Below are 14,061 nucleotides of genomic sequence, written 5' to 3'. Positions count from 1 at the left end.
AAAACCATACCTTTTATTCTGAGAATTTTCTGAACTTACAAGTCTGATAAAGAAGCCAGAATAAATCGCTAAGGTGCCAAATCGGAAGATCGCAAAACAACTACAGTACTATGCTTTGTGCATAAACGCCATAAAGCAATGTAGAGTTCTGTTGGCTAAGAGGCATGATAAAAGTGTTACCTTTGAAATTAAATTAGATGTTATTCATCGAACAGATGCTGGTGAATGCAGACAATCACATTTGAAAATATTGGGGAGCAACAGATTGCACACCTGAAGCTTGTGAGGAGAGTGATTGGAGTGTGATTATAGTAAAGAGAAGTTTTTACTGAACACTAAGAGTGTTTGTGATGCTTATTACAAATACGCTTTAATTTGGTATTGTCCAAGTGTATGTGTCATTGCAATTTGTATCAGGTTCATTCATGACAGATACCTGATGGCATGGGCTGCATTCCAGCCAACAAATGTTGCCAACTGTACTGCATTATTGGACATAATATTAATAATTCTTAACGACCAGAGTTCAAATGACACCGTTGTAAGGTTTCCAGAGCAAACACTTAAACATGCACTCATCTGCCGAGTTCTCCTGGAGACCGGGAATACAAATTAACGAATATGTATTTCTGGGGCCTGGTTCTATCAGAAGCCGAGTTCTCATGAGCACGTCAAATTCAGCGAGACTTGGCCATGGTTTTGGCAGTACGATTGATTGAACATTTACGGGTTTGGCCCGTTTTGTTTCTGAAAGCCCGAAGACCAGTCTTCATACCATCAAAACAGGGATTGGATGGAAAGTACAATCAACGCAATGTTTTGGCGCAGTAATACTGGGCTGAATCACCTCCTCGTGTGTTGTGTTTCCTTGTTCTTTGTTAATGTTTCGCTTCCATTCCATTGGCACACAGACTGATAGACCTGAAGCTGATATGCAAGGTATCACTCTAGTCAGTTGGCTGTGTGAAATCATGAGCTTTCCCTCACTGAAGGATTCTGCATGCAATATCACTTCACTTCTGAGATCCGATCACATCGAATAAATAAATAAGATAAAAACCTGTTTGATTTCAACCAACCCATTTTTCATCACTTTCAACTTACCACATATGGTGATGGTTACTGGCTGATTAATGTTTGGTCGATTCCATGAGGTTTGGGAAATTTGGCTAAATTTTGCCTAGATTTCCATAACAATGACCAAGTTTTCACTCCTGAGAGTTTCCTTCTGTATGCATCTTGTCCACCCAATGCACCTTCTACGGCCCCTCATTCCTCCCCTCGCCCATTATTTGTCCAAGTCTGCATCCATCTTGGCTTTCAACTCTGCTGTTGGTGTTTCCCCCCTCTCTCAACTGTTCCTTTTGTCGAATTGTGTCCTGATCCATTCAGTATCCGAAGTCTAGCTCTTCCACAAGCCTCGACTATGTATACAAAAATAAAAACGAGGACACTCAGTGGAGCGCATACCTCCACCAGGCTGAACAGTTTAAGTTTTGTATGCCACTGATAGGCCGGATCTGGATCCAGAGCTCCAAAACCAAACTGGCTTGTTCTTGTCACCTACCAAATCGGTCCACAACTTTTTGAAACATCATGCTATATATCGTTTTTGACCCCATCTCTCAATGGTGAAATCACTTAAATTCTCGGATCCGGACCTGGATTCTCGTATCCTGATGAAATTCTCGTATCTGGACCAAATTTGAATCAATTCTTCCTTGTCACACACACACCCAACCTGTCCAGCAAGTTTCGTCGGAATTTGCCCACAACTTTTTGAGATATCCCGTTCACAGATAGGCAAACAGAGCGGGGTGAAAACATAACCTTCACCACCTTCGGTGGCAGAGGTAATAAATAAAAATTTTAATAAATTAAATAATTAATAAAGTATTCAAGGAGAGCGATCTGTCGCACACCCAAACTCAAAATGAGGAGCGCAAGCGCGATCGCGCTGTTAAAAATAGGGGCAATACCCCTGGGTGCTCACTCTGTCTTCTGACTGAGAAGTTACAGCAATGCATATTTAAATGAAGGTGCAGTTAATAAGTCATGATTTTTCCACTTATTTATCAACTTCAAATGTGCTTTTTGAAAAGCAAAATTGTGACTGCATGGTATCCTTCACATACGACATTTTGGAGGTGGGGGTAAAGGAAGAGGGGTGGGACAAAAAGGTTCAAAAGTTATTTAGCACTGATCAGCAGTTACAAAGCAGTAGAGGCAAAAATGAAAAAGAATAAAAGACAAGAGTGCAATCTCACCGAAGATTTTAAAACAGCTTCATGATCGAATGGAAAGACAAAATCGGCAGGTTTTGCCAGAGCTGAAACAAGGACAAAGGCAAAATGCACGCACTTCAGCAAGTTTACAAAATAGAGAATTGAAAAAGCAACACCTTTATTTATGACAGTAAATATAATCATTCCCAAATCCATGAACATTTGTACATATTTTAAAGCAATTCAGTCCCCACCTCACAAAGATTGGCTAAGTCTACACGAAGATGGAGAACATGCTTGTCAAAGACAACCCTTATTGAGCAGAAATTGCTACTTTAATAATGTTCAGCTATTTTCAGTCCACTGCTGGACGAAAGCCTCAGCATGTTGATGACATGTGCTCTGTTGTTCCAAATGACTCTTCCCCAATATTTGTCTTTCATCCCTCAATCTTGGATACAGCTTTCCTCTGTTCCTGTTGCCATCCATCGGTCTCCATGTTGTCACTATTGTTGGCCAACTTTTATCTAACCTTCTGCTGATGTGTTCTGCCCATTTCCATTTCTCGAGTTTGATTATTTCCAAGATATCCTGAGTTTTTGTTTGTTCTCTCTCCCATTTATTTGTCTTACTATATTTGTAGATACCAAACACATTTTGTTCCATATTGTATTGTGATGTTAACTTTTTCTTCATTTTTGTCGTTAACACCCAAGTCTTTGCCCCAGAGATGATAGAGTTGGAATAATACACCGATTGAAAACTTTACTTTACAGAAATATTGGTAAGCTACCTCTCATGAGGTTAGTGAGTTTTCCATATTGTCTCCATCAAAGTTTAATTCTTCTTTTTATTTCTTGTTATTGATCATTTTCCTTCAGGCTAAAGCTTTGCCTGAGGTACAGCACATGTATTCTTGGCCTTCTTCCATTTATTATGATTCCTCCATGAGGTACAAGGGGGGGGGGGTTCATTACGACTTTGGTTTTTGACATATTCATCTTCAGTCCACACCATGCCAGCCTAGCGTCAGTGAGTTCCCTGAGCATGGTTTCAATATTCTCTAAACTTTCTTCAATAACAACAATATCTCCAATCTGCAAATCTAAAAATTTTCTCCATTAATGCAAACACCTATATCTTCCCACTAAAGTGATCGAATATATACATATATATATATATATATATATATATATATATATATATATATATATATATATATATATATATATATATATATATACACATATACATACACATATACATACACATACATATACATACACATATACATACACATATACATATACATAATTGCAGCCACCGGTACCAAGACACCAGCTTGTCACTCAGGGGGATTAATCCCTGGTTATTCTCGGTAGAGCCGGATCTGTGGCCACCGCTCACAATTAATGTTGTGGTACAGTGGGTTGTTTTAAAACCATGAACGCCACCCAGTCAACCACGAGTTCCAGTGTCCACCGTCTAATTAGAGATCACGTGGTTACCTGAGCGGGAAGCGCGCCCTCGGCAAAGCACCAATGTTATCTCGATTCGATTTTAATAAGGGCGGCCGAGCGTTTTAACCGCTGGTGCGTGCCGACGATTTTTGGTCAAATCTGTGGTAATTACCTCCCAGTCTATCTCGGTTCGAACAATGCAAGACCAATGGAAGGAAAGGACAAACACGGACAGGTTGGAAATCGACCAATAATTTATTAATAATAAAATAAATAAATAAAAAGAACTTTTTATTTGCTGAGGTAAATGAAAGAATAAATTTCAAAGCAAAATCAATCAAAATGCCAGGAAAGAGGCAAAGAGCAGATCGTTATCAGGGGTTGATTTACTTACAGCTAAACACAGACAAGGGTACCCAGCAGATCATTCAGGGGAAAGGGGGGCGGGGGGGGGGGAGAATCGTCTCGCTCACCAGAAAGTCGCCCATGAAGCGAAAACGTCCTGAAATGTGTGCGTGCGTGTCACGTCCGTTGCCAGCACCCAGCTTTGCCGTGCACACTTTCGTGGGGCTGCCTTGAACGCCAGTTGAAGTCTGGAGGGCACCGAGATCGTCCATCGCGGGTTTAGACCCTGGTGTTGGTGATCGACCCGTCCCTCACTTGTTGGAAGCGCTGCTCACACCCACACGCGTACCACACGCTCGCTTGCCCAAGCACTGGGAAGGACGAATTATTTTGTCGGCACTTGTCAGACACCTGCTTCTTGCTCGCTTCTCTCGCGCTTTGCTTTTTTCCTCTCTCCTTTCGCTTTTTCTCCTCACACTTTTTCTCTCCCCTTTTCTTCTCAAAACGTACCTCTTGCTCATTTTTATATCTCCGGCCTGTCTCCGCCGGTCAGTCCCCCCCAAGCTCACCCCACCCCACTGGCGCACGGTTACCATGAAGACCCGTGCGCTCTCCAAAAAAGGCAGGTGTCGGAGCTCGGGAAAGAATGTTGCCGAGGAAAAATGAAAGCGGGCTTCAGAGCTTGTGAAAGAAATGTGTGTGAATGGGTGTCGTAAAGAAAAAAAGCTTCCCATAAGAGAGGGGCTCTATCCTTTACCCATCTCAACGCATCAAATTTAAGATCCCATTAGACATGGGGATGGGGCTAATCTGAACATGCAATTAAGGAAATAACTATCTGAGGACCTGGATGTGTGTGTGTGTGTGTGTGTGTGTGTGTGTGTGTGTGTGTGTGTGTGTGTGTGTGTGTGTGTGTGTGTGTGTGTGTGTGTGTGTGTGTGTGTGTGTGTGTGTGTGTGTGTGTGTGTGTGTGTGTATGTGTGTGTGTGTGTGTGTGTGTGTGTGTATGTATATATATATATATATATATATATATATATATATATATATATATATATATATATATATATATATATATATATATATATATATATATATGCCTGGTGTTGGCGCAGTGGTTAGGGCAGCGGCTTGGGATCCAAAAGGTCCTGAGTTCAAGCCCCGTTGAGCCACTGACACCAGGGGGTTGACTCAGCCTGTCATCCTTCCGAGGTCGGCGAAATGAGTAGCAGTATACTGAGCCGGTGTATACCCTGGTTAAAATAGGTGTACCATATCCCTGTGTCGTAAGAGGTGACCAGGGTTGCGTCAGGAAGGGCATCCGGCGTAAAACATGTGCCAAATCACTATGCGGATCATACGGATGATCCGCTGTGGCGACCCCGAACGGGAGCAGCCGAAAGAAGATTATATATATATATATATATATATATATATATATATATATATATATATATATATATATATATATATATATATATATATATATATATATATATATATATATATATATATATATATATATATATATATATATATATATATATATATATATATATATATATATATATATATATATATCATATACCCGTGCTCCGCACGGAGTTGAATGGGTGCCAAAAGGTGGATGAGGCATAATAGTTGATGTTATGGGAAGCTGGGGAAGGTGTCATTAGGGATGTGGTGCACTATGGTTACCTGTCCTTCATTTTCTAAAGGAGCTCCCTCTAGATGACATTTTGGGTGAGTGTCTTGTTGCTGAATAGTCCTTGTGAGGAATTATTGTCCACTTTGATAGATATATAGGAGTAACCTCTTGCACGTGAAAAAGCAACATATAGTTGGCCATGGGAGAACACAGGGGCTGGGAGGTATATTCCGAATTTGTCAAATATTTGGCCCTGGGATTTGTTTATGGTCATCGAGTATGCGAGTCTGACTGGAAATTGCATCCTCTGCAGTGTGACTGGAAGGTTGGCATCTGATGGGGCAAGTTTAACATGATATAGGCCTAGCCCTAGACTGAACAGGAGCAGTGGAGGGTGACCGAGAATCAGAATGCAGATTTCAATGAACGGCACTTTTTGGCGCACATCCGACGATCGAACACCGCTGGACGCTTTAATTTGAAGATCACACACGCAAGACACAACACAGGTAATGATGGCGGTTGAGAAATGTCAAATTACACACAGACGATAACAGAAATAATATTTTTTTAAAATAAATTTTTACTTTACATACAATGTTTCTTGTTACATTTTTTGTGTCAAATTCACCTTCTGAGGTAGTCAGCATGTGCAGAAGAGGGTTTTACATTGCAGACGCTGTTTTCTAGGAGTGGCATTACGCCTCTCGGCGGTGACGGTCTGTCGACGACAGACGTAATGATGTCAGCGAATGACCGATGATGTCATGACGGAATTACGCCTCTCAGCGGTGACGTCACATGTCGCCATGCAAATGAACGTAATTTTTTTTTTTTAAATCGCCCAAAATTCCCAAACCTGTCCATCTGGCGCGATCTCACATAGCCCATGCTGTTCAGTAGACCACAGAGTATCCGCATGCCGAAAGTGGCGACAATCCGTCCGGCAGTTTTGGAGGACATACGTCAAATTACACGCAGACGTAAACAGAAATAATAATATATATATATATATACATATATACATAGATACATATACATATACATATATACATAGATACATATACATATACATATATATATATATATATATATATATATATATATATATATATGTATATGTGAGGTGTATTCAAAAAGTATGAAGCTAGGGAGGCGCGGTTTGGTGCACGTATTGGGGCAATCCTAATTCGTATGCGTGAATATTTTCCAGCCTGCAGAAGCTGTCAGTCGCCGACAAACCGCCGATGAGTGAGGAAGTGTAAGTGAGCGCCGTCGGGTTTTCGTTTTTGACAAAATGACGGAAAAACTTGAACAACACTACTGCATGAAATTTTGTGTAAAGCTTGGCGATTCCCAAGTGGAAATGATCCGCAAGATTCAACAGGCCTTCAGGAAGGAAGCAATGGGCACCACACAGATAAAAGAGTGGTACAACCACTTCAAAGATGGTCGCACATCAGTGGAAATTGAAGCACGTTCTGGTAGGCCCTCAACATCCAGAAATGAGATCGTCATTGACCAAGTGAGGACTCTGCTGATGCAGGATCGTCGAATCACAATCAGAGAACTTGCAGACGATGCGGGCATCAGCATTGGATCCGTTCATTCCATTGTGACGGAGGATTTGGGCTTAAGGAGAATCTCAGCGAAGTTCGTGCCAAAGCTGCTAACGATCGAGCAGAAGCAACTCCGCTTGGAGATTGCACAGGACATGCTGGAGACTGAACAGCGATCCCAACTTCTTCAACACAGCGATGAGACCACAGTGATCCGTCATTTTGTCAAAAACGAAAATCCGACGGCGCTCACTTACACTTCCTCACTCATCGGCGGTCTGTCGGCGACTGACAGCTTCTGCAGGCGGGAAAATATTCACGCATACGAATTAGGATCGCGGACATACGTACACCAAACCACGCCTCCCGAGCTTCATTTGTTTACGCACGAAAAATTAAGGTTGGATACTTTTTGAACACACCTTGTATATATACAGTATTATATTGAAGACAGGCAGTGAAGAATTTGGGAGAGATAGTGTGTCGATCCCTCTTTTGACTTGGGAGAGATCCTTTGTTTATGTTTATCTTACCACTTTCTTTGTGTGGTGAAATTAGTTGTGAATATCTTTCAATAATTCAGTGCATCCCTTTTTCACTTTTTGTTGACGTAATGCATCCAGGACAGACTATTTCTTCATTATCCAATACCTTCTCGTCATCCACAAATACCATATAAGGAGGTTTATTATATTCCTGACATTTTCCTTCAGTTGAATGATGGTGTGAATGGGGTCTGTGGTGGAATATCCACTTCTGAGGCCTGCTTGCTCTCTTGGTTCGTTGCTCTCTGGAATGCTTTCCATTTGATTGGTCAGTACCTTTGTGAAACGTAGGCTGATTGGACGATAGTTCTTAAGATCTTGCTTGTCTCCCTTTTTGAAGAGATTATCATGTTGGTGTCTTTCCATTTCTTGGGAACGTTCACTCATCTTAAGCAAGCTGTATATAGTTTTGCAAGCTGAACGGTGATGGTGTCTTCTCCTTCCATAATTTTTTGTTTGTCCACCTGGACTTTTCCATGTCCATCTTCTTGATGTACTTTTCTTAAAGATATTGTTACGAATTCGCGCCCACTGGCGTGCGATCGACCGCGTTTTTCTAACAGCAGCCGCGTCGCCCACCGGACGGACAATTCAGTCGTGACCTTCCGGAACAACGCCGGAACCCTGTCACGGGTGGGTTCTTAATCCCACCATGGCCTAGCCAATTTTCTACCCGTGCAAAATAGGGTCCATCGCCGAATATCGATAAACCCAAGTACTCGCGCGGGTAGCCTTCTGGGAGACCGTACCTCGACGCAGGTCATTGGACACGAACCGCTCAAGCGGTCAGTTCCATTCTTCAGTGATAACCGAGCGGGTATTATCGCCCGACCTCGCCAGATCCGATTCTATTTACCGGGTGTTTAAAACCCAACTACGATTCCGCAGTGCAAGATGGTATTCCAATAGGGGAAAGAGGACACAACGAACGGGGTACATTTAACCAATCACATTTATTTACTATGACACACGTATACAGGGAATACTAAACACGCATGCAGTAAGCAAGGCAAACACGTATACAGGCAACGAAAGCACTACAACCGACTCCAAGCAATTATCAATGTACAGCACTGACACAGTTCTACTTAGAGACGGCGCCACCAACATTCATTCAAAAGAAAAGAAAAGACTACCCTCAAAGACAAGGGAGTCAGACAGGGTCCGTAGACCTTTATACCGTGGAGCCTTGGTGACCGAACGGGCCCCACGAGACCGTTGCAGGTTACCTGCACTCTCGTGGTGCCTTGATGGGCGAGTCGCGACGTCTGTCCCCACGGGAGCTCGGATAGCCGCGGCTGACTCGGGCCTTCCACGGGGCCGGCGAGCTCTCTCCGGCGCTCTACACTCGGACGCGCAGGTATGCGCCACAGATCTGGCAGAGCAGCGCCTCAAGTCCGCGTCCCTGGTGCCACGCCCGGACTCCCCACCGACCACGAGCTCCGACGAACGGGTCGTTCCACGGATCGCTTCTCCACAGACAGCCAACCACGAGCCGAAGATCCCGACCAGGAAGAAGAAGCCGCCAAAAGAAACCATACACACCAGACTTGGCTCCTGCACGCCCATATATTCCTCCTGGCTTCTTGCTCCGCCCTCCTTCGATCTCCTGCGGGAAACTTCCAGAAAAGGGGCGTTGCCCATGTCCAACCCTCTCGCCCCCCCTCTCGTGGCGTGCGGGGGGGGGCGAGGGAATCGTTACATGGCCCAGGCAGAAGGAGATTCATTCCCCCAAAATGAGGTCCCTCCTTCACATGACCTTTGACCTCTAGCTCGAATCACACTTCCCCCACACCAAAGCGCAGGAAAAGTTGGCGGGAAAATCCGTGCGCCACCGATGTTCCTTCTTGATTTTCCCTCGCGTTATCGAAATCCCTTGTTCCTTTTCTTCCGCAGAGACGGCCTTCATGACCAGAGACGGTTGCGATTTGGTTTGTGGAGAAGGGGATCGGTAGTTGGCGTAGCGGGGAAGGTGGTTAGGTGATTGGTCCAAAATAACAATAGTAAAGAAAAACGGCTATCTCAAAGATAACAGCCCTGTGACACGAATAAGCCCATTAAACAACGGTGGGGAAATCTAACTGAACACAGACTTATCGATCTAACTGAACTAAGGACCTTTTATGGTGTTCTGTGAATTTCCACAGCCGTAACACTACCCCCACCCCCTCCCCTTTTTACAGACTCGTCCCGAGTCGTCGAATTTTCGTGTGCCATCATGTGTAAGTTTCCCCGAGTACGTTTTATTCTCGGATCCCTGAGTGTGACATTTCGTGTATTCGTGTCCCAAAAATAAATAACCTACGGGCTGAGTAACTAACTAAACAAACCCACTCAAAGACGACTTAAATAAATTGCTGGCGCTACAACAAACATGCAGGGGGCGCATGTCGTGTACAATTTTACCCTTAACTTAACTTATAATTTTTACACTAAACCATGGCTCAGGATCGATGGACTCTGTGGGGGAAAAAGAAAAGCAGGGAGCCAGGCTACCCACATGCAGTCTCTGGCTCATGAACAATTGCAGGTGACAGCGAATGTGGCCGGCTGCTCAAGCGCAGTCCGAGTCCTCCCCGTTGAAATGAGCGCAGTGAACACAAGTGGTGCACGGGCTGCCAATGCAGTCCCGTGTGCGGCTGCCTACAGGGCAGTCCCTGCAGCACGCGCGATGATCCTGGCGCACATGGTAATGAATAGGGGCAAATGCAAGAACAAGGGCTAGCAGGCATGGGGTAAGGCAAAGGCAGGCAGACAAGGCCGTTGTAGCAAAATGGGCCGGTGGTGAAGCTCACCGGCACAGGCCTTGTAGTAAACAGTCGGCAGATGAAAGATCGGCACAGGCCTTGCAGTAAAACAGCCGGCAGATGATCCGACCGGCAAAGGCCTTGCAGTAAAACAGCCGGCAGATGAATGACCGGCACAGGCCTTGCAGCAAAAACAGCGGCAGACGAATGACCGGCACAGGCCTTGCAGTAGTGAGGTTCGTGGAGGGAGTGCGGTGGTGCTGGCCACTCGGAAGGCGGGCTTTGACCTACCCTACTGTCTCCCTCCCAACCTATTGCCTTTGCCTGTCTCTGTCCATACCCACTCCCTTAGTTTGCAAACAAAACAAATTAAGCCCCAACTTATTTTTTTGTTTTATTTTATTTTTTTATTGTCCCTTATATAATTCGTCCCCCTAACCCCCTTTATTGTCTGTCAGGCTAACCTATCGTGTCCCGAGCCTACTCCCAACCCATACGTTCCCTTCCCGGAGGGGAATAAGGGAGAGCTAGTGTCCTGTGTCGAGGCCCAATCCAAGCCTCAGAATGGCCTCCTCAGATCTCAGCGATCTACTTTACCACGGTGAGTCCAGCGGCCCACAACGAGCGAAGGGATGGATGGTGCAGAGGGGTACACTTCCTATCTACCCTAACCATTTAACTGTTAACCAGGGGTTTTCAAAAAGCGCCTCTCGCTTAAACTATCGGTTCTAAAAACCAAGTTTCTGGTCGCCTGTGTTGGTGTCCTTACAATTTCGGGCCTCGCCCTCCAATTTTCCCTCGTGCCCTCGCACGGTTTCGTGGCTGGGACGCGTGGCTCCCTTGGCAGGAACTACCCTCTGCCGATTCTCCAACGATGGCACCCCCAGGCACTACAACTGTCTCCGAGCCTACCAGCTCCCTAAACACCAGGGAGTGCCCTTCCTGGCGACTCCCCTGAAACGCTCACGTGGCAGGCTGGCACCCGGGCCCCTTCCCTGGGTGCCCGTGTCCAATGCACTGCCCACGCGGCCAATGGCGCCCCGGGCCCCGCATCATGCGGGCCCACCTGTGCCCACTACACTATCCCGGCCCCCATGGACCCTAGGCCTACCGCGGCTGACTAGTCCGGTGCCTGGGGTGCCCACTAAGCGATACTCACCGTTCGCAGCCACGCTCCCAGCCCGTCAACAGGGCTCCTGCACCCCTCCAAACGGGTTTCGAGCCTACACTCCCACCAAAAGCAAAACGACCAACAATTTTGTCAATTTCACTAACCCCCTAACTCACTTTACACTGACCCCAGGGTCCCTTGGGTGGGAATAACTCCTCCCCCCAATCACTCATCGCACCATGCATTCCACATTCACTCCATACACTCAGGCCCGCTGGCCTCACTCACTCACCACGTACATTTTCCATTCTCTTCACTCCATCGCTGTATACTGCCATTCCTCTTACTACATCCCCTAACTACCTCGTTGTCCCTTAAACTAGTAGCACGTCCCATTTAACACTACGTAGCTAAGCTATGTCACCACTACACATCCAAAGTCTGTCACTGTCTCCAAATATCCCATCTCCAATCCGAAATCTAAACTGACATCCCTCTACCTAATCCATTCCACGGGCCCCATGAGGACTTGTCCTGCCCCATGAAGCCAGTCTAGCTAAGCTAACCCTTCCCCCTAACTAGTTGTGTCCTGTGCCCTGGCAGGGGGGTCTTCCACCCCTTGCCCGGGAATCCTGTTCACCCGAAGCGAGGCTTGCTTTTTAATTTTTTTTAATGCGCGCACCAGTGCGGTAACTCGCAACCTGCGCTCTACTCTCGTGATGTCATGGCAGCTGCTCGCGCTTTGCGCACCTCGTCCCTCCTCGGATAGTTCCATCCGGCAGGGATTTCCCCTCCTGCCGGATTCTGACCATGCAGCCACGACATCACCCTGAGCATTCAAAGCAAGCCTCGCGTTTCGAGGGGTTCCCCCACGCGAACACATGTGCTCTGCTTGTCGGAGCTTCACACACACGCTCGCATGGAGAACTCGTCTGGTCCAAATCCGTTATCCAGCCTACCTTCTGTCTGTCCGTGGGATCGGCTGATCCGCCACGTGCGTTTACGGACCGGGTTTCACTCCCGCAGGCGTGCACGGTCGGGAAATCTAACTGAACACAGACTTATCAATCTAACTGAACTAAGGACCTTTATGGTGTTCTGCGAATTTCCAGCCGTAACAATATTCTTGATGTTCATGATTTTTAGTTTGTTACTGATTGCAAACTCGATGAGATTGTCTCCTCCATCATTACTGATTTCTGATCCAAAGTTTCCCATAATGTCCTCTTCTCCACTTTTCTTAAATCCCACTTTCACATTGAAATCACCTATTAATCGAGTTATAATGCACCTTTGATGTTTTCATCATTCCTGTTATCGCTTCATACATTTTGTCAACCTCTGTCTTCATGTGATGATGTAGAGGCTTACACAGAGATAAATTTTATGCTGTATTTCTTATTTAGTTTTAGTGTAATTTGTGCCAGTATTTCATCGATACCTTTGACTTTAGTTGTGTACTTTATCCATTTCTTATGGATGATGAATCCTACTCCCACCAAGCTTCTGTAGTCCATACCTATGTGGTAAAAATGATGTCCACTCTTTTGCCGAGCTAATTTTTTCCACACAGCCTTCTAACTTCACCAAGTCCAATGATGTTCCAAACTACTCCTTCAAGTTCTTCCTCAAGCGCCAATAATCAGTCGTCTCATTATAGGGCTCTAACATTGTATGTGAAACTCTTAGATTCCAGTGATAGCCTGTATGAACCCAGGATTTATAGCACCCCCTGTTCCTTGCCTGATCGAGCCGCAATCTTGGTCTGGGGACTCATAACTGTTGGGGACTGGGGGTGGGGGGGGGGCATTGTTTTTCTGGCATACTCATCATGCTGGCTTCGGCCTTCCTCTCCACACAGGCCTTGTGCAGGTTGGAAAAGTGCTTTAACACAACACTTTTAAAATGGTATGGGTATGTACTGCTTCCTTTCTTGATGTTCAGAAATTAAAAGAATAAAAGCATGGAACCCAAAGGTTGGCATTCATGGGAGGAGGAAATTCCTCAATGAGTACGGTGAGATCTGTCATCTCCTCATAGGTGAGAAAGGCAGCATCATTGTTGTGACTTGCTGGTACCCAGAGAAGTTATGGTACCTCTCCAAAGCTCAGTGGCTGTGTTTGCATCTCCAACAGTCCTGTGTAGGTGTGTGTGTGTGTGTGTGTGTGTGTGTGTGTGTGTGTGTGTGTGTGTGTGTGTGTGTGTGTGTGTGTGTGTGTGTGTGTGTGTGTGTGGGTGTGTGTGTGTGTGTGTGTGTGTGTGTGTGTGTGTGTGTGTGTGTGTGTGTGTGTGTGTGTGTGTGTGTGTGTGTGTGTGTGTATTTTTTTCCACAATGAGTTAGATCCTGTAAAAAAAATTAAAATAATAAATTTCAACTGCCTGAATGATCAAGATCCTCCTCATTTTCACTGAAACCTCAAC

At 45.3% G+C, this 14,061-nt stretch overlaps 1 protein-coding gene across 1 annotated transcript in view; it reads right to left on the bottom strand.

Annotated features, from left to right (window-relative positions):
* Positions 1–14,061, bottom strand: part of POLA1 (DNA polymerase alpha 1, catalytic subunit) — a 230,357-nt gene that overhangs the window by 162,223 nt on the left and 54,073 nt on the right. The window contains exon 17 of the mRNA XM_085884021.1: positions 2,268–2,329. Coding sequence (XP_085740147.1) covers positions 2,268–2,329 — 62 coding nt within the window. The remainder of the gene's footprint in view (positions 1–2,267; positions 2,330–14,061) is intronic.

The sequence above is a fragment of the Eptatretus burgeri genome, chromosome 6 (assembly GCF_056783735.1).
Source record: "Eptatretus burgeri isolate ZD-2024b chromosome 6, Ebu_testis_v1, whole genome shotgun sequence".
Classification (NCBI taxonomy): domain Eukaryota; kingdom Metazoa; phylum Chordata; class Myxini; order Myxiniformes; family Myxinidae; genus Eptatretus; species Eptatretus burgeri.
This window is presented reverse-complemented; position numbering and strand designations above follow the sequence as displayed.